This window comes from Schistocerca cancellata, chromosome 3 (genome assembly GCF_023864275.1).
Source record: "Schistocerca cancellata isolate TAMUIC-IGC-003103 chromosome 3, iqSchCanc2.1, whole genome shotgun sequence".
Lineage (NCBI taxonomy): Eukaryota > Metazoa > Arthropoda > Insecta > Orthoptera > Acrididae > Schistocerca > Schistocerca cancellata.
Window position 1 is genome coordinate 601,699,561 of NC_064628.1, and position 21,164 is coordinate 601,720,724.

Genomic DNA, 21,164 nt, shown 5'->3' on the forward strand with positions numbered 1-21,164 from the left:
CATTGTGTTCAGTGTCCTTATAAGGTGTCAGCGTGCCAGTCTCGACCAGAGCAGTGGGGATGGGTGGTGGGCTATGGCTGTCATCACACACAAAGTGACTTAAATGCATTAAAATCCACCTATGAATTGTAAAAACTGCAGTCAGGGTCCAGTTAACTATGACACACAAAACCAGCTAATAAAAATGCTAAAGTGTCTCAGTAAACTATCCATTCAAAGGGGTGTATTATCACTACTTTGCATTATAGTGGATTCAGATGTAGATTATACAAGTTTCTGTTGTAGAGATAATGACAGAAGTGGATAAATGAACTGGTGTTCGTTGGTTTTGTTCTTATTTGTTGTTTACAAGTGTTGCAACCTTCAGATTAACACCATTCTCCCAAGCTATCTACTATGGTCACACCTGATACACTGAAGGTTGTTATGGTGCAGTACCAGGGAAGGGATATCTCGGAAATGGCATAGCTCATCGACTGTTTGTATGCTGAAAATGTTAGTAGGTATGCATGTTTAAGGACAGTGAAAACTTGTAAAGGCAGCACCATGTTGGACATCCATGCCTCATCACAGAATTTGGAGGAAATCTATGGCAAATCTGATGAAAAAGTAAAATTCTGGTGCAGTCACAAATATTTTGTAGAACACCATTCAACACACATTGCTGAACATGGAGCTCCAAAACTGATGTTGACCTAATGACATAAATTACAATTTCAGTGGACATTGAATCATCGAGATTGGACCATGAATAAACAGGTCGCCTGGTTTGATGAATCACATTTATTGTTCCACCAGGTTGTTGGCAATGATGGGTACACTGTCATCCCAGACCCAGGCCAGTAGGGGCATTATTATGCCATGCAGGACATTCACCTGGGCCTCCATGAGACCTGTGGTAGTAATCAAAGGCACTGTGAAAGCTGATGTGTGAACATAATGTGAACTGCCTGTATCTCTTTCTGCTTTATCTCTCACTGACAGCAATATATTCCAGCAGAGGGTCTCACATCACAAGGCCACAAAAATGCTACAGTGGTTTGAGAAGCATGATAGTGATCTGACATTAATGTCTTTACCCCTAAATTTGCCTGATCTGAATGCTATGGAACACATCTCTGACAATATCAGGTACCAGTCCACACCCACACACGCCTGGCCCATAATTTAAGGGAACTGTGTGACCTGTGGATAGATGTCTGGTTGCACGTATTTACAAAAACCTCCAAAGGACTCAACAAATCTATGCCATACCATATTAATATGCTTTATTGCAGTCCAAAGGTGGACCAATACATTAAACAGGAGGTCATAACGTTTTAGCTCGACAGTGTATTTTGTAGGGCTGCACACTGAGGTCTTACTGCAAAATTCCTTTCAAGAGTCAAAGCACACATGATCTGGTGTTCAACATGAACTTTTAAACTAATACAGTTGTGATGTGTCTGTGTGAAGAGGCCCCAAGCTGCCTAGAGAGAGAGAGAGAGAGAGAGAGAGAGAGAGAGAGAGAGAGAGAGAGAGTGAGAGAGAGAGAGGGGGGGGGGGAAGCATGATCCAAAGCTTGTTGTTCCCCTGTATGACTGAAGTATAATGTGCGCCAAAATGAAAAGGAAAAAAAGAAAAGAAAAAAAAGACTGGAGTTATATACAATGAAATTTTTATAACAATAGTACAATTACAGTTCACAAGGAGCTGTACAATTTTACTTATGTTTTTCTACTTTGGACTGATTTTCACAATACAGATGTGTTGCATTCCTACACAATGTTAATTTTGTACCATTTATATCATGTTAGGCAAATGTGTTGAACTGTGTATGTTTCATCCATCACAGCAACATTACATTATGGTCTAAGAACACTGTAGTCAATAATGGTGTGAAATAATATGTCATCTCGCACAGTACACAGCAAAATACATTGATGGTCTAAGCTCATTGTACCCAATGGTGTGAAAGCTAAAATCTTAGATTGTACAAATGAAACATACAGTCAAATGGTGGTGCATTCCTTAAAAAATATACATAATTGTCATTGATATAAGAACGGAATGGTTGGCTTAAGTGTAGAAACTTCTGGGTTGATGACGAATCCACCTGCTCTGTGTGCTGTACTCCCTTGTCAAAGGTGAACCTCTGATCTGTCAAAGATAGTTCAAGGGGCCAAAGATGTGTGGAAACATGGGGAGATATCAGTGCTGTGAGGAGGATGCTCCAGGACCTCCCACAAAAAATTTTGAAGGAGCTTGAGCGTCTTCTTAGTCACACATCCTGCCCCATAACAATGACACTACCACAATATTAAGCACTGTGCGACACACCACTCTCCATAAACCTCTTTCATCTTGCAATAATTTTGTGAAGCATGCGCCCTTCTGCACAAAGAAACTGGATACTATTGTTTGTGCTGACTGGAAGGCATCCATCATGCAACAAACTCCAGAAAAAACTTTCTAGGAATGAGGAAATTTTTGCAAAGCAACTCTGGATATCAGCACATCATCTCCCAGTAAACGCATTCACCCACTGGGAACACATACAACACTGCTACAGCAAAGTGTCCTCGGTATATCTTATAGTACAATGGGGAGACAGTTGAAGGGGCCTGAGAATATTTAAAACTTGACAGGACACTGAGTTTTCTTGACGTGTGAAACAAACACTACTCACAGCCAGAATTTCTTACACCAACAATTCTGAAAGTGTGTTTCACAGCAACAGAGGTGACTAACAAGTAATCTATTGAAACGTGAAGAAAGTGAGCTCACCAATTGGACACACCCACAACAAATTTTGCAGAACAGGATACCAAGATAATTACTAACACAATGGACATACCACTGTTTCCTTTTTGACCTTGCAGAGCAGTGGAAAAATTTTTCTGGACAAACTTTGCAAAAGACAACTTTAATCACTCTAGTTGTGGTCCAAAATAGAATATTATGTGCATATCGTACACACTGTAATGTACTTTAATTACACACCTAATCCTCTTATGTGATGCTGACTGACTCAAGGGCAATTTTTTTAAGGGCACAAACTAGAAATTTGGTACGGGTGTTAATCCTTCTTATACTGTAAATGTCATTTAAGAAGAGATTTTTTTGAAATTCTACCCCTAAGGGGGGAGGGAGATTGGGGGGGGGGGGCAGATACAGGGTGAAAGGTTTTTTGAAAATATGTAACTATTAAAGTAATTTTGAAGCTAGACCTACAAAAATTGGTGTTTGTTTTCTCAGTCAAAAAATGTGTTTCAGCTTTTTTGGAAATTTAGCCCTTATAAGTACTTTTTTAAAATAAGTCATTATTAAAGAATTACTGAAGCATGTATACAGCTACACCTATTAAAACTGGTATTCAACTTCCTGTTAGAAATTTAAAAAAAAAATGTGTTTCAGTGGCTTTGGAAATTCAGTTCGCTAAGTGAGTGAAATAGGGGAAAAAAAGTTTATGAAATTATTTCATTATGAAAGCATTTTCAAAATTAAATCTATGAAAATCTGTATTTCACTTCTCTGTTAGAAATAATGTGTGTTTCACTGTTTTTGGAAACAAGGGGATGAAATAGAGAATAAAAACTTTCAATAAAATATTTTGTTAACCGGCAAATTGGAAAAAACTTTAAAGCTAAATTTATGAAAACTGGTATTTCACTTATTGGTTAAATATAAAGAAACATGTGCTAGGAGATGAAAGTTTCTGTGCAAAAACCACCACAAAAATGCAAAAAGGTATGAATAACAAAAACCTTGACTTCAGCTACCAGAATGGCTCTTTGGTCAGAAGGACATACAGAAAAGACCACACTTTTATGGCCTTATTTAGAGCGAAAAGTTTAGAAGGTGTTGCAATTTGTAAAAAACATAAAAATTCAATAAAAGGAAAACAAAAAATATATGCACAGACCATACAGTCTGAGCGAGCAAAGCAGCAGGCACTAAGCTCGTTACAATATATTTATTAAACATTAATCGAAAAATTTACTTACATTACTGAGCAAAATGAAAAAAAAAATTATATCAGACCTATTAAACTGCTTAATTACTGAAGAAAATAACTCTACAACTGCATAATGAGGGAAGTTTTTAATATGAAAGCACTGTCATCAAGTACAAGTTCTCTTCTGAGAGATTACACCACTGCTCTGTCACGCTTCTCTACTCTGAAAATAGCCACTCAAAGAGCCATAATGGAATATGGAACTCAAAGTGCCTTCAGCGCAGCAGCAGTAAATTATGAGTTGTGAAGTTAAATTGCCTACAGTCATTTGACAACATCCACATTTTGTGTTGAAAATTGCTTTTCCACTAAATTCTGAAGGGACTTGTGTCCCTACAAAATATCTACAGTGCTGTGTACAACCATATCGCGTCCATGTGACAGATTTTTGACACGTCAATGTTGGTCTTGCTAGAGTTCATGGTTACCGTTCTAGGTTTCAGGGATCTGTAGGTAACAGCAGTCAGCCTTGTTTCAAGGTGGTACCCAGTACATTTAACTGTTTCATTTATCTCAACCTGAAGTATCTGCTTCCTCATGTTTTTCAGAATCTTGCTTATTTCCACGTAAAAAATTTCATTTTCCGCAATAACAAAGGAGTTTTCAAGGCATTTCAATTTTGAATATAGTTCACAGGAGGTAGCATATTTTTGAAGATTAAGTATACATTCATATTCATTAAATTATTTGCAAGTTCCGTAACAAACATGGCCTTGACAAGAAATGAATTCCTGTGATCACTAGAAAGTAAATTAACAGTCAATTCCTGCATTAGTTAATGCTCACAAATCACTGTATAAGGATTCTACCATCTCCTCAAAATATTCTACCACATATGTGATTCTGAAAAGCAAAGAGTTCCAGCATGTTAACGCTGTGTAAGATAACCAACCTGATTTCTGTGGTCTCACATGAAACACCAATCTAGTGGCAGAATTTGCCAGGTACATTATAAAACTGTTCAGGGATCAATAGTTGTTCTAAAAGTCAACAAAACAAAATGACAAGAGTGTGGCATAGAACACCCTTACAGCAATCACCGTAAACTCAGCATGCGGTAGGAATCCATTCAAGAAAATTACACATATATTTCACTTGATCCAGTCCTCAATGAAGTTCACATCGCACAACAAACAATTGTTCCAGTGATAATGGTGGCCTGACTCTCCTACCATCCATAAAACAAGTTAGTCCCAATATTCCCCTCTAATTAGAGGACTTCCTATTCGGTTTTCAGGCATCAACTTTACTAATTTTTTGTAGATATCGATAGTATACTTTTTCAGAAATGTTAACATAATAAATATATCCTGCAGACTTTCGCAGATAGATGTTACATGAGCCATGACCCAGAACAGACTTCCATAGACAATATTTACAAAGTGGTGCTAGCAATACGATGGCTATGCACAGATTATGATAGAGATGTCAGCATGTTCACAGTCAAGTATTGACAGAATTTAGGGTGATATCTGACAATTTAAAGATGCATATGAACAAACTGTTATTTCAAAAACTACATAACCATTTGAAAAATTGCTAGGTTAACTTTTGTTAGTCCAGATGTATGAACATTAATTGTAAATTTATTTATGAAATGTGTGGAGCTAGGAAATTAGGAAAGTTTATGGAACCATTTTATGCATCCACTGAGGGACTACCCAATAAATTTACCAAGTACCATATTGAAAATTACAGTAATTTATGCAAAAATTTTAATGGTTTAATCAATTAGTGAAGTATCTCATGCAGAAAAATTGGGTCAATAAAAGTACAATGTAAAAAGTCGGAATCCAACAATCACATAATCACAATTTGCCATGGAAAATTTAATTACTTCTGAAATTTTGTGTTAATTAATTCATAAATTAATTAGTTTTGCTGAATTTGAACTACATTACTGCAAAACCAGAATGCCAGTCTTCCTGAAGTGCCATGTCACTAAGGCAATAAATACAAATTAACTCTCAAAATATTTGCTAAGTCATATTGCAGTAAGAACTTCAATCAGTTATATCCTTTAATTAACAATTGTATGTTACTTAGAAATTATATGAAAACTGAGAAATCAGCAAAGAAATAAAAAGAAAAAAAAAAATAATAATTGGCAGAAGTGCAGGTGGGATATTCTCACTTGCTCTCATCCATCTGGAAGAGAAAATGCCTTTGGATCACCCCTCTTCTCCTTTAAAAACAGCAGATGTAAATGCTTTCTCATTATGGTATTCAGGAAAGCACTCTGTAAGTCAGTTAAAATAATAACAACAATTTGCAACCAGATTCAGTTTGCGTGGACAACACAGAACACAGCTTAAATGGTCTCTCTATTTGTTTTCAGAATGCTGACACATTTGTTCATGTACCTGGCACTGTCACTTTAATAGCTTTACACTATCATACTGAGTATTATAGGCCTGTGAAGGACCAAATATTGTACGGGCACACTGCGTTCCATTTGCTGTATTGAGAAACGGCATACATGCAACAAAAGCTTTTATGCTCATCCCATACCTCAATTGTTTTCAGTAAAAAAAAAAAAAAAAAAAAACAACAACTTCTTGTCATCGTCTCATCAGCTAAGATGACAAGATTCTAGCCAGTTAGTCATTGCATCACTTCATCCTTTGCCCTCATTGTTTTGACACATGGTATGTCAGAGTAACTTAAAGAATTAATCACACTGTCAACCTTTTATTTAAAAAGAATTTAATTTGAATCTGTACTATAAACTACAATAACAGTACTGCAAAACTGACAACTTTATTACAAATACAGGGCCAAACTGAAAATTACAGTTTGATTATTGTGCTGTTCACTGCCAGTAACAACAGCTTGCCTTCCATGAAATCTATTGTTCACTGTCTAACATTTTTGTTAGCAGAATGTTGGTTTTCAAAAACATTTCAATAGTCTGAGGGAGATATTCTTCTTCATTGCTTCAAAAGCTGTCACTGATCAAAGACTGCTTCTTTATTTGCACAATAAAGCTCTTAGGTGAGTTTCCTAACATTTTCAGTCTGCATGTGTTTTAAAATGATACCTTCTTGGTCCCACAATATCCTGCTGTTGCAGTATCAGGAGTGCATCGGCTTCAAATGCCCATGCTGGTTGTTGGTAGTATTTGTGTACTTTGGCATTTTCACAATTGTGAATTCTCCTTCAGCAAACATGATCAGAGTAACAGTGAAATTGCTCCAGAAAATGTGGACAATGCTGCACCCTATGGACATATGTCCAAAATAACCAGTGACCAAAGATCTATCAGTGATATGACATTTGCTTATATAATTGTAATTTTACAAGGTGACTACAATTTAAGAAACTATGATCAAGGGCCACGAAACTTCATGGAAACATCCTTAAAGACATGCAGAAGGGAAATAACATATAAAATCTTGAAAGAAATACATTTTATTTTCCACGTGAGAGGGTAATAATTGTTAACTGCAAACCATGTTTATGTTCCACGTTACAAATGTAGCTCAGGGTGACAACCAACTGCATCACAACAGCCTGGAAACTCACTAGAGATTGTTCTAGTGCTGTCTAACAAACACTACTAACAATGCAAATCCTGCAACACACAGCCTGAAAATCATTTGTATAAAGTTGGGTACCCAAGTAGTAAATAGTTTCCCTTCCATACTGGCAGAAGCAGTGAAAGTCAATTATAACCAGCCAGTAAATAATTTGTTTCCAACGCAGAAACTCTTTCAACAACTTTTGAAGGCAATGATCATACAGTTCAGTCACTATTACATACCCTTTTTGTTAATTAATATACTTCATAAGTGCAGTTTGTAATGTGACAGATATGGAGTCCGTTGTGCTTTTATCCAGTCAAAGTACATCTATGATGAACATATTCCTGTTCAAACTGTTTGCAATATAAGTTGTAACTTATGAATTTTTTAACGGTGCATTATGACCACGAATGCTATAATCTATTATCAGAATGTGCTAATGCAGAAGTTTCACATTCAGGAAAACAGTAACAAATCCAAAAGGGTTTCAAGTGACTGGAATTTAAATCACCATACATATCGACATGTTCAATAATAATTACACATCAGTGGAAACAGAAAAAGCATTTGATAATGGCTATACAGTGTTATGATAAAATATTTAATCACTAAGACTGACAGCAACGCGACTCAAATATACTAATAGTGCAACGTTCACCAATATACATATGCTACAGATCAGGACTAAGGACTACATAGCCAAGATGCAAATAGAAATAATTGTTTCAATCAAAATAAGTTTTTAAATTGGACTAAAAAGAATAAAATAATTTCTCCCAGCCTCATATGGAGTCCTAACCATACACAGATAGTCCTGAAAATTTGGGTTTCCAAATTTTTAACAGCTATGACAGTAGTAGTGAGATTTGAAATGAAAAAACATTGTGCCATGTAATACATTACTGATGCATAGATAGATCACAAAACTATTATCTACTGCTTGTGTCCCACATTTTTCATTGTAAATTAGACAAGTACTGCCATGGTTATTAAAAATTTACAAGCAAATATTTTCAGGGCTATCTGTATGGGACAAGGAAAAATTATTTTTTAGTTTTTAGTCCCATTTAACATAGTTATATTAAAAATATTGTTATATTAAAAATTTAGTTTTATTTTAATAATTATCTTCTGCTTTTTAGTCTTGTGTATATGAAATTTATCAATGGTGAGCCGCGATAGGCACAATAAAAAGATTCACACAATTAAAGCTTTCGGCTATTAAGGCCTTTGTCAGCAGTACACACACACACACACACACACACACACACACAGACACACACACACACTTGACTGTCCGCCACTTCCACCATACTATCCCTCCCCCTCCCTACCCCAGCCTCCTCCTTACCCCCACCCAGGCGCCACTCCCATCATGCACTGGTGCTGCTGTTCGCAGTGTGGTCTCAGCTCTCTGAGACAGCTGATGTGTGTGCAAGATGCATTTGTGTGTGTCTACTGATGACAAAGGCCTTAATGGCCGAAAGCTTTAATTGTGTGAATCTTTTTATTGTGCCTATCGTGACTCAGCATCTTCGCTATATGGTGAGTAGCAACTTTCTTTCTCTGGTATTGTTACATTCCGTCCTGGATTTTCCATTGTTTGAAATTTATCAGTGGACTTTATAAATGTTTTGATGAGATTATATTTTTTTATTTAAATACTTGCTTTTTCACCTTATCTTTGCCCTTGAAACGCATACTTCACATATATTGCACATCTCCTCCCCCCCCCCCCTCCCCCCTGGCTTTCTGGATGTGGAAATTTTCTTGCATTTGTATTAGTTATTTGTCATGGTTGGTTGTTATGGTTCCTTTCATATCTTGTTCCATGTTTGTGGGATGGTGGTTCAGGTGTTTTAAGTGCTCTGCAAATGTGGAATGATTTGTTTCAAACTTCCAACACCTGATGTGTTGTTTTTACCGTGTTTAAAATTCCTACATGTCATGACTATGTACACTGTGTGGGGCGGCGAGTGGAAAATAAAGTTATTATTTGTATTGCTGTTCTCAACACAGGCTCTCTAACTACAATGTTGGCAACCAGAAAGTCATTAGCAAAAACATGATGCCTGCAATTAAAGTTCACTGTGCCCACTCTGATGGAGAATAAAAGTAATGTCTGGGATTCGTAGAAAATGCAGTTTACTGTAACAATTATCACTATATTCTGAAAATGATAAAGTGTAAATTTCCAGACAAATGATTACCCTTATTAGCTATTGCACTATCAGAGCTGTTCAGAGTCTATTGCATGGATCCTATTATCCCTAGATAATGAAACTGTTCGATAATCATTATCAATGTAAATTTTCAAAGTGAATGCTCGCCAAAATTTGATGTTAATACTCATCAAACGCCACGGTAGAAAGTCTGTCCTGCGGCGATACGTGAAAATACGACATACACAAACTGAGATTAAATCACTTGAGTCATTCCGCTATTAACTCTTTACCCCAACGCGAACTCATTGTTATGTGCATACCGAGTTACATAATATCGCATCCGAGGCTGTTCCTGGCTTCGGACACTAAGTGCGTGCTAATACAAATCTAGAAGAGAAATGGGGCCTTACTCTAGCTTGCACACTCTTATTTATATTGCCGCTGAAGGCACAGCTGACAATGTTTCCCTTACTGACTAGCCGCTGGGGCTCGCAGACCACCACATCAAGTTACTAAATAATTAATTGCTTCATTCGCTGAAGGCCAATGAAGCTCTCAATTTACTTGTGCAATCAGCACACAGGTAAGCATCTATAATAAAATTCTAATGAGGCTAGGTTAAATACTTTTGGCGAGAGAATTATTTTAGTTGTACTGCACGCAATAGATGAGCTCTGAACTTGCCCTTTGGAGAGACGCTACAGCTATAGTTTTACAGCTACCTTTTTGAAACTTCTCACATCTTTGTTGTTATAGCGTATCTCCCTTCTACCTAAATCTAAACATCCTAGCTTTATGTAATCACTTACTTTATCTCGCTTCCGAACTTTTAGGACACAAAGACAGAACATCATGAATTTCAACCAAAATTGTTTCCATTAAATTACAGTGAAAAAGGAATCCGAATATAAATTTTGAAGTTTCTAGCTCCTTCGTGTTGCGTCAATGATTTTTACGTAAAACGTCCAAATTTCGAAAACTGTTTAAGTTACCAAACTGAAACTTAACACATTATTATTTTAGCATCACTCCTGACATGCTATTAACTGTTCAGATTATTTACTTTATTTTTAAGGTATTGAGCAACATTCATGACGTCATAGCTAGTTACAGCGGACTAGGCTGGCACACAATGGAAAGCATATTAATTTTATATGGCGTGAGTAGGCTGCTTCACTACAATTGCATCACAACTTTGACATTCAAGTTTATAGTTATATTCCTGGTCCCTGGAATTCATCCCTCTTGGTTGTTGGCAGGCTTAAGTTTGATTGGAGGGTTTGCACAGTTTTATATGGTATTTGGAAGCCCTGTTTCTTTAATATGTTTGCCATTCTTTAAGTTAATTATGTGTGTAAGTCATAGTGTAGCATCTGCTTTTTTTCTGTGAAAATGCATTGCTAAGAATAAAGGCGAAACATGTAAGGTACAAAAATTGTAGTTCATTCAGTTGTAGTAAGATGGTCCGAGAGTAAAAATTATCGACATACTGTAATATTACACACAACTGAGGATGACAGGACTGCAAAAGTTGAAGATGTTAATATCAAATAATATTATTAATTACTAATCCATCACAACTTAATTTCCATAGTGGATCTAACAAAAAGTATCACAATATACAGGGTGTTACAAAAAGGTACCGCCAAACTTTCAGGAAACATTCCTCACACACAAATAAAGAAAAGATGTTATGTGGACATGTGTCCGGAAACACTTAATTTCCATGTTAGAGCTCATTTTAGTTTTGTCCACCTACACTCAATGGAGCATGTTATCATGATTTCATACGGGATACTCTACCTGTGCTGCTAGAACATGTGCGTTTATAAGTACGACACAAAATGTGGTTCATGCATGATGGAGCTCCTGCACAAGTCAGTCGAAGTGTTCGTACGCTTCTCAACAACAGATTCGGTGACCGATGGATTGGTAGAGGTGGACCAATTCCATGGCCACCATGCTCTCCTGACCTCAACCCTCTTGACTTTCATTTATGGGGGCATTTGAAAGCTCTTGTCTACGCAACCCCGGTACCAAATGTAGAGACACTTCGTGCTCGTATTGTGGACGGCTGTGATACAATACGCCATTCTCCAGGGCTGCATCAGCGCATCAGGGATTCCATGCGACGGAGGGTGGATGCATGTATCCTCGCTAACGGAGGACATTTTGAACATTTCCTGTAACAAAGTGTTTGAAGTCACGCTGGTACGTTCCGTTGCTGTGTGTTTCCATTCCATGATTAATGTGACTTGAAGAGAAGTAATAAAATGAGCTCTAACATGGAAAGTAAGCGTTTCCGGACACATGTCCACATAACATATTTTCTTTCTTTGTGTGTGAGGAATGTTTCCTGAAAGTTTGGCCGTACCTTTTTTGTAACACCCTGTATAATAGCCTTAAAAGAGGCACTAACAATTTATTTGCTATGTAAGTAGTGTACAGTGAAGGATGAAAAGAAATTTTATGGAACAAGGTTGTAAAAGTACTTCTGTATGATCCAAGAATAGTACAGAGACGTAAAATAATTTAAGGGAAACCTGGGGAGGTTACAAACATGTCCCTACAGCATCCTAAAGCCACACTTGTAAAAAAATGACACACACACACACACACACACACACACACACACACACACACACACACACACACACACACACACACGTCACTCACTCACTCACTCACTATTATGGCAGATCAATTATGAAATCTTTTAGGCTGAGTTTTTCAGCCATAATACGTATCAGTGGTAATACAAAAGAAAATCAGCTTTTATTGACAAAAGTGTGCAAAAAACTGGATAGTCTGAATCATATAAAATTGTATTTTACAATTCAAAATCTTCATTAGAGGTACAATTAAATAGAAATGTCCTTGGTTTCAACATTTCAACAACTACCATACTAATGTAGACAACACACATCAAATTGGGATAACCGGTGGGCCTGTTTGTAGCTTTGTAATTTCATTCTTAAATTTTGCAATTGTTTCCTTTGCTAATTTCAAACGATCCTTTAAATCGTTTATTTCTTGGCGTATTTTCAGCTTTGCATTTAAGATATTCTGCAAGGTTCTCTCTTTTTTTTCTTCAACTGAAAAGAAAATGAGCAAAGTAATCAATGAAAACAATTATTTTTTATACAATAAATACAATAATCATGTCTCTCTCTCTCTCTCTCTCTCTCTCTCTCTCTCTCTCTCTCTCTCTCTCTCTCTGTGTGTGTGTGTGTGTGTGTGTGTGTGTGTGTGTGTGTGTGTTTTATTTATTATTTAATTTAAAACTGATATGTTTAATGATATAGATGGTAAAATAATTTTGGAATACACATTACGCTTCCTAGCATTTAGTAAACATTTGTTAATTTTTTCAGGTTTTTGCAAATTGTGTTCATCAGTGCTACGAAGAACTAAATAACATGTATAAAAAAGATCTGTTAACAGCCTTTCTTGGAAATAACATATCCTTTACAGGCATTTAAAAAATGTATTACTTTGAAAATGTAATATTATTAATGGGTAGTAAAAAATCTAGTGACCTAGCGGCAGCATGTGAGAACACATATATAGGATATAGAAATGCGCAAGCCTTCAAGAGCCAGTGGTTCTGGAAGAAGGGAGAAGGGAAAAAGATTTGCTGAGGTTTAGGAAACAGGGAGAGTTAATGAAAGGCCATCTGGAACCCCCGGTCATAGGAGACTTACCAGATGGGATGAGAAGGAAAGACTCGACCCTTCTGAAAGGATAAGGAGCTACTGGCTCTGTAAGCTTGCACATTTCCATACCCTCTATATATGTTTTCTCCAGCCACTGCTTTGTGAACAGATTTTTTCATCTCTCGAATTATGCTATATTTTTTAAATCATTACGCCCGCATCTCGTGGTCGTGCGGTAGCGTTCTCACTTCCCGCGCCCTGGTTCGATTCCCGGCGGGGTCAGGGATTTTCTCTGCCTCATGATGGCTGGGTGTTGTGTGCTGTCCTTAGGTTAGTTAGGTTTAAGTAGTTCTAAGTTCTAGGGGACTTATGACCACAGCAATTGAGTCCCATAGTGCTCAGAGCCATTTGAACCATTTTTTAAATCATTACATAGTGTCGAATTTATTTGTCTGTAGTTTTAAATCAACGTCTTAGAATCATAGCATTCTCTCTTGTCCCTCCTATTATAAATTCATCACTGAACACAAAAATGACAACATTTGCAAAAAAAAAAAAAAGTTTTCAAATTATTTTCTGATGCACACTTTTTTATACCATTAATTCTGTGATTCTGAGGCTTGACAAGGAACATTACTTTCCTCACAGGCCCAATGGCACTTACAGATTGTAACCAGGTATGAAAAACATGTAATAACATGAGTATGTGTGGTCCATGAGACCAATCATTGTTAGTGATAGTTCATGTAGCTGAGGGGCAGCATCATCAGATGGGACCTATGACACTGCAGCTGCTGTCTCTTATGTAACCAAACAGCAAAAGCTAAGAACCTTGGTGAAATGCAGCCCACCACTACAGTTGTACACAAATGATGACATTTGTGACACTGTTTTCCTTCAAATCTAATTAATGAATTGATAAACAGTTTTGACCTAGTCAACTTCCTGTTGTTTACAGCACTATAGTGTTTAATTTGGGCTCGTATACCTTCAATGGTAAAGAAATAGCCAATAAGTTTTATGCTTTAATCTTCGTGGTTTTCATCATTTATCATTAATTCATTCACTCACTCACATATTGTGTTTGACTGATCGCATCAAGATGGTGAACCTTGAGGGATGCAGAATGAGTCTAGATTTAGATTAACAACAGACAAAGAAACTACAGAGACTTAATCTGTATATTCTATCAACAATAAACTACACTGCTTAGTGCTACTTATGTTTACACAATCAGAATCCAATTGAGTAAATTAGAGAGAAAGTTGTTACTTTGGAAAAACTGCTGCTTCCTCAATTTTATTATAGAGCTGTTGTTCATGTGCTATCAGTAGCTCAATATTTATATGATTACAGTACTATTTTTTGAAGACAATAGTTTCATACACCTGTAAGTACTGTCTTATTTTATGTGACTAATCATAATCAACACCACCACCACCACCACCACCACCACCACCACCACCACCTCATCATCATCATCATCATCATCATCATCATGTAGCTAACAGAGCTTTTCAGTTCCTGAATCTAGATATTTAGATGTGTAAAAAGAGTCACTAATGATTTATGTGTTTAATTTTCTTTTCAACCGGTAGGGATTTGCAATTTCTTGCTTTGCTTTCAAGGGGAGCTTGTTGAATAACTTTCCACCAGGGTATAAAACACCATAATGAACCCTGGACAAAAAGGTGAAGCCTACATAAAAATTATTTTGTGTCTTCTACTGTGAATGCATAGATTACAGTTCAGCTTAAACTGGTTTTTTTGTCAGCAACAAAAACTACTGAGTAATTGTCTGGGGAAGCTATTGCCATAAGTTTATGCTCCATCACTAGACACAAGTGGGGAACTGGACTGAATCATCCTAACGGTTTATGGTACAGGCAAATTACCAAGTGTGAATAGAAAAGTAGCAATGAGGAAACCAACAAGTGGAGAAGCTATCACAGATAACATTCAATGAGTAAATTGGAGAGAGAAAACTTGATAAGTAGCAAAATCCAAGAAACAACAGTACATTATAACAATGAGATGATAATGAAGTGAATACACCACTAAGCCCCATATCATTGTGATGAAACTTGCAGGTTGTGAGCTCCAATTGGCCAATAGAAAGTTGTGTGGTGCAGTGGCAAGGTGAGCTACAGTGTCTAGTGGTTGAGGTCCACCTTTATGCTCTCCAGCAGATTTTCAATATTGTCAGGAAGGAATACCAGATCCCTTTCTCTCTGAAATAACTGTTTCACCGGAAACATTCTGGACACTGATAGTATGATTGGTGTCCCAGCACTCACCAACTTATATGATAAACTATGAGTGTCTGGCATTATGCTGCATCATGGTGAACTGAGTATTAATGGCTATGGTTGTGGAGGGTGCATGGAGAGCTGCATTTCCATGTCTACATCTAATGATACTACCAGTGGTTGTCTTGGGTGCAAGTTACACCTGGGGTGGTTGTATTGGGTGCAAGTTACATCTGTGAGATTATGGGAATGGTTATGCTAGATTTTCTAGTTTAGGGTGTAACACTCCACTGTGGTGGTGGTGGTGGTGGTGGTGGTGGTGCAGCAGCCAGGTCTGGGCAGAGTTGGTTTGTATGATGGCACTCAAAACCCTCGACTGGCATGATGCATCACCTGCAGTTGATTGCCACAGCTGCTGATGTCCACTTGTCTTTTGCTCTGTACAAGCATGTCCACACTGCCATTCCTAGTGGATAGCACCCTGACTTCTGGGTCTGGGGATCCTGGAGTCAGGAGATTGAAGTGTCTTTGCAGTTGTCTCCCCTGGAGCAGCTCAGTGACACTATAGTTTTGAATAGAGGTGGCCTGTATATGCTCTGTGAAAGCATAATTACTGTGGCGGTGGAGGAGGATCCCACTGCTTTCCACATTTTCAGCTTAAATGTCTTTACCAAGCACTCCCTTTTCCCACTGAAGGATGGTTGGAACGCATACTAAAAAGGTATTTTTGATGTGCACAATTATTTCAATGCTGATGTGTAGTATCGAGGTTCATTGCCCAATGCTATAGTTTGGGGAAGCTCTTTGATGGCTAAGATCTCGAGCAGCACATTTACAGTAACTTATGTTGTGATGGCTGCCATACTTGCCACATACAGGTATTTGGAATAGGTGTCCATGACCTGAAGCCAAATAGAGCCAAAAAGTGAGCCTGCAAAGTCAAATGGGTGCAGTCCCAAGGTTGACAAGGTGTGGGGCAGAAGGCAGAAGACTGTGGGGGTTGACCTGATGCTGGACACAAGCTCAGCAGCTGCACACCATGGCTTCCATGTCCCTGTTTAAGCCTGCCAGTAAGCATGTTGTCTTGCTAGGACTTTCATCCACAACATTCCCCAGAACCCACAAAGAAGTAGTTGTAAATCCTGTGGCCAAAATACAACTGGGATGATGATGATACTGTTTGTATCAGGGCCTCTGGTTCTATTATGATGACATTGTTAATGACTGTTAGACGATGATAGATACGGGACAAGGTCTTGAGTTCTCAATTTTTATTTCTCAAAATATATGTCAGACTTTCGCAGAGCACACAGTGCTTGACTTGCCGTAAGATCAGATCACAGTGCACCTGTAGCGATTTGTGCAGCCCTTATGGGAAATTCCTCTAGAGTCTCTCCTCTCTGCATCTATTTGGAAAACCAAAATTTCCTGCTCATCAAATGCCAGATATGATCTTGCAGAAAGGCAAAAAGAGTGTGTGCGCATTTGTGTGTTGCACTGTTGTGTTGTACTTAATTGTATATTTGTAAGAGCTTGGGAAAAGTGCCCCAAGTTGGAGGGATAGAAGACTGGAGTGCGCCTGAATAGTGCTACCAGCAGTATATGATTCATGGTTTAAATGAACTTTGTCCCAAACAGTTATACATGGAACTTTTTAATTGCAAATACAATCTACTTAATGCCCCCTTTTACATTTGTGTGTAGTTCAATCATGCAGATGGCAGCATCTTTGATGCATAGGCCATGGGATGTTCAGTACCATTATTGTTTGTATGTACTAAAATTGGATAGTGCCTTTTGGAGAGGCATCTGCTGCTAGAAACAGTGGATGCAATGGTGGAAATGGTACAATGCACGGCACCAAACACTGCTTGTGCTTTTGCTGTGTGAAGACGCACCCACAGGCTGCCATCCACCTGTATTGAACACCTTTCTTTCGATACTGGTTTAGTGGTTGCACAATTTGGACCACTTGTGAGAAGAACTTTTAATAGTAATTCACCTTTTTTAAAAAAAAAAAAAGCTTGCAACTCTGATAAGTTGATTGCAGGGTAGGGAGTCAGTAGCTGTTATGGTACGATCAATAGGTGGCATCCCTCCTTTGTTTAGCTTGTGTCACAAGACAGCCAACTTGCTCCTTGAAAAACCTGCATTTGCCTAAGTGACACTAACTCTCCACCATGTAATGCAGTAAATAAGATGATGTCATCTCTGCACTTATTTTGAGTGACAAAGTAAACATTTCCATGTATGAGGGGACCTCCAAAAAGTGAGTTACACATTATTATTTAGGGCAAGTAATTTTTATTGAATGTTGCACTATCTCAAAGTGACACAGGTAGGGGACACTACGGTATTCTCAGCATAGTCAGTCTTTGCAAATGATGGCAGGAGCATTCTACCAATTATTCAGTTCCTCGATGATACACATCCACTCCTTGGTCAAAGTGTCACTCGAGAACAGTCGTGTGAATGTCCTCAGTACTGGAAAGCTTTTTGACCAGATGCTCTTTCAGGTTGCTGAAAATATAGAAATCGCACGGTGCAGGATCTGTACATACCAATCAGCATCACCCACAACTGCATGGGGCTGGTCAAATTGTTGGCACCATTTCACTAAGGCTGGACACTATATTGTGTTTGGTCCACACACTGAATTTGGTCCATATACAGACAGAATTTTACAATGAATCTGTTTGAAATTTAGATATTTTGCCCAAAAGAATTTTAGTGTCTTGCAGACTTCAACTTTGGAGTATGTTTCCCACTACCATGACATTTCACTTACACACTGTGATGCACCTACACTCTATACCATAGCAGAACCGTATCTGCAGGAAACCCAGAACATGTAATTTCTTCTGACAATGTGCCACTCATTCCGTAAATAAACTCAAGAGGAATGACATGTGCAGTTTTGTTTCTGAAGTCCCAACATACCTCTGGAAGACTGCAGGTGAAGAAGAGACCCTAAAAGGTAAAGGCTTATGTTTGTACATGCTAAAGGGAGTGTTGATAACTGCCATGTTTGGTGATTCTTCATCTAACAATATCTGCAAATACACATTGTTGAACTTAGAAAAACATTTTCCTCCAACAAGCTTTGTGAAATGGTCTTCTGGAGATGGTAGGACAACAAATAGTGTAATCAGCCATGTGACTTTTTAGGCATTGTGAATTGACTCCAGAGCAGAATTTATCTCTCATCATATGCACCAACTTACAAGAGGATGGTGCTATTCTTGATGAGTATATATGAACATACATTTGGAGGTTTACCGAGAAAACTGTGGTTTCTGTGCCCATCTGGGAATGGACTTTTTCTTCCCAACTGTTGTGAGGCTTACAAATAGCATGTTAGCTAAATAATTGTCTGGGGAAGCTATTGCCTTAAGTTTATGCTCCATCACTCGACAAGTGAGGAACTGGACTGAATCATCCTAATGGTTTATGGTACACTGTTTGGAGATGCCCATCTTTCCCACAGTGTGTGCTGTCTACCCAGCAGTCCAAACACACTGCACGTGGGTGTGCTAAGGAACAGTCTGGGCATGATGGATGTCACTACTGCATATTCTGATGGGTTATGACTGGCTGTTCAGAGGTCACTGATACATCTGATATTGATGAAATATGACACTGCCATCTTGGAACTGGTGGATAATAAATCAAGAATAATATGCACATTTCCATGTAAGTAGGCATGATTAGATTCAAGAGAGAAGCCAATTTCTTAACAAAAGAAAACATCTCCAGGAAATACAAAGACAGAAAAAGTGAATGTTGGAAACTTTCATCAGGGATCTAAAGGTTTTACAGGGCTATGAAGTGCTGTATGACCCAATGTAAACACTTGTCCAAGTCTTTTTTTAACATAGTTAAAGGATGGAGGTGAGGGTAAGTGTCTCTCCACCTGGGAAGTGACCGCTACTTGCAACAGGTGGGTATCACATATCTGTGGTTCATCCTTCAGAAGCTAAATTTCTTGATGGAGCAACTCTTTTTGCTGCAGATGTTATTTTGCAACTGCTGCTGCCACCACGGCAGGTGTTCCAAGAGTTCCATGGGCTCTGCTACCATGCTTCTACGTTGACATTTTACCTCATCGCTAAAGATTTGAGACCAGGATTCAACCAAATATCAGGAATGACTCAAAACAAACGTGATAAGGCTGGACAAATTGTCTGGGGCATTCAGAAGCTGATCATCGAGTATGAACAAAACAAACAATGAGGGAATGGACAAGATGAGAATACACTTCAAATAAACACCACCCAGTGAGCAAACTGGGGAGAGAAAAACCAAATACATAGCAAAATTGGAGACCAAGAACCAACAGAGTATTATGACAATGATACGATAGCAAGGCGAATACACCACTGAGTCCAATGAGTGCTGCAGTGGAACTTATCTGCCAAAATCTCTAATTGGCCAGTGACGAAGTCCAGGCACATGTTCCTTGGCAGGCTTTCGAAGTCGCCGGAATGGGATATCAGAGATATCCACAACTGATCCCTTCAAAATGATCACATGTTTCTGAAAGAAATATTAACAGAAAGTCATGATAACATGTTTCTGAAAGAAATATTAACAGAAAGTCTGGCAAACAAAATCTGTGACAGAGCCATCTTTTGCCAGTGTGATCTTATCTTATGAATTGACCTCCCTTGCAATAGCCAAAGTTAAAGCACAAAAGTGGCAATGTTGCACCATATAGCAGAGGCAGCTGAGACAATGAATGGAAGAACTGGCCAGAAGCAGATAGAGGCCTGAAACAGCATGTGGTGTGGTCTGGACCTATGAAGAGATGGATCAGACTGCTCTCATGTGCTTGTTCCATCCCAGTGCCAGCAATTACTCTCCACTTGAAGAATTTAGAGAAAAGATCTCTCAAGTCTCTGGTGTGTTTGAGCAGACTCTTTCATGCCTGCATACTGTCAACAGCTGGTGTCATTCCACCTGTGTAGGACACAGTCGCCCATAACAGATGAGTGCTCAAAAGAAATGCGAGATTTCTTTTTTTGTCAGAGTTACCGAACCTTTCACTCGCATTTGTAACAAATCATGATCTTACATAATCTTATCTTCAATTAACTGCATATCCGTAAAAAAGTTGTTGACAGTTACTATTGTATTTTAAGAAAGAAAGAATGGCTGAATTTTGCTACATCAAAAACTCATTCATTAGTACATGTGTGCTGAAATGACAGAGCAATTATTTACGTCATTCACTAATGCACTATGACCACTACAGGTATTGTACAGGGTGTTCCAAAATTATCTTTTCAATTTTGATTACAAATATCTCAGAAATGGGGACAGCTAGAAAGGTGTGGTATGCAGCATAATGTGCACATGCACCTAAAGCAGTATTTTTTTTCTTTTTCTTTTTTTTTGGCACTTCAGTATTTAATAAAAATGGACACCCCTCTCAGCAACTGGCACGGCTTGAAGAGTGGTTGATAGAGACCAAATCTGATAACTCGGTCCAGTGGTACTTCTGGACACATTACAGAAGCAAACCACCATCACATCTGACTAACAGATAATGGTACACAAGGTTCAAGAAGTAT

The 21,164-nt window shown here is 38.1% G+C and overlaps 1 protein-coding gene across 1 annotated transcript in view; it reads right to left on the reverse strand.

The window, feature by feature from the left end:
• Positions 1-12,439: 12,439 nt before the first annotated feature.
• The window catches only part of LOC126175498 (YEATS domain-containing protein 4), a 95,601-nt gene continuing 86,876 nt past the window's right edge, over positions 12,440-21,164 (reverse strand). The window contains exon 4 of the mRNA XM_049922320.1: positions 12,440-12,781. Coding sequence (XP_049778277.1) covers positions 12,612-12,781 — 170 coding nt within the window. The 3' untranslated portion in view covers positions 12,440-12,611. The remainder of the gene's footprint in view (positions 12,782-21,164) is intronic.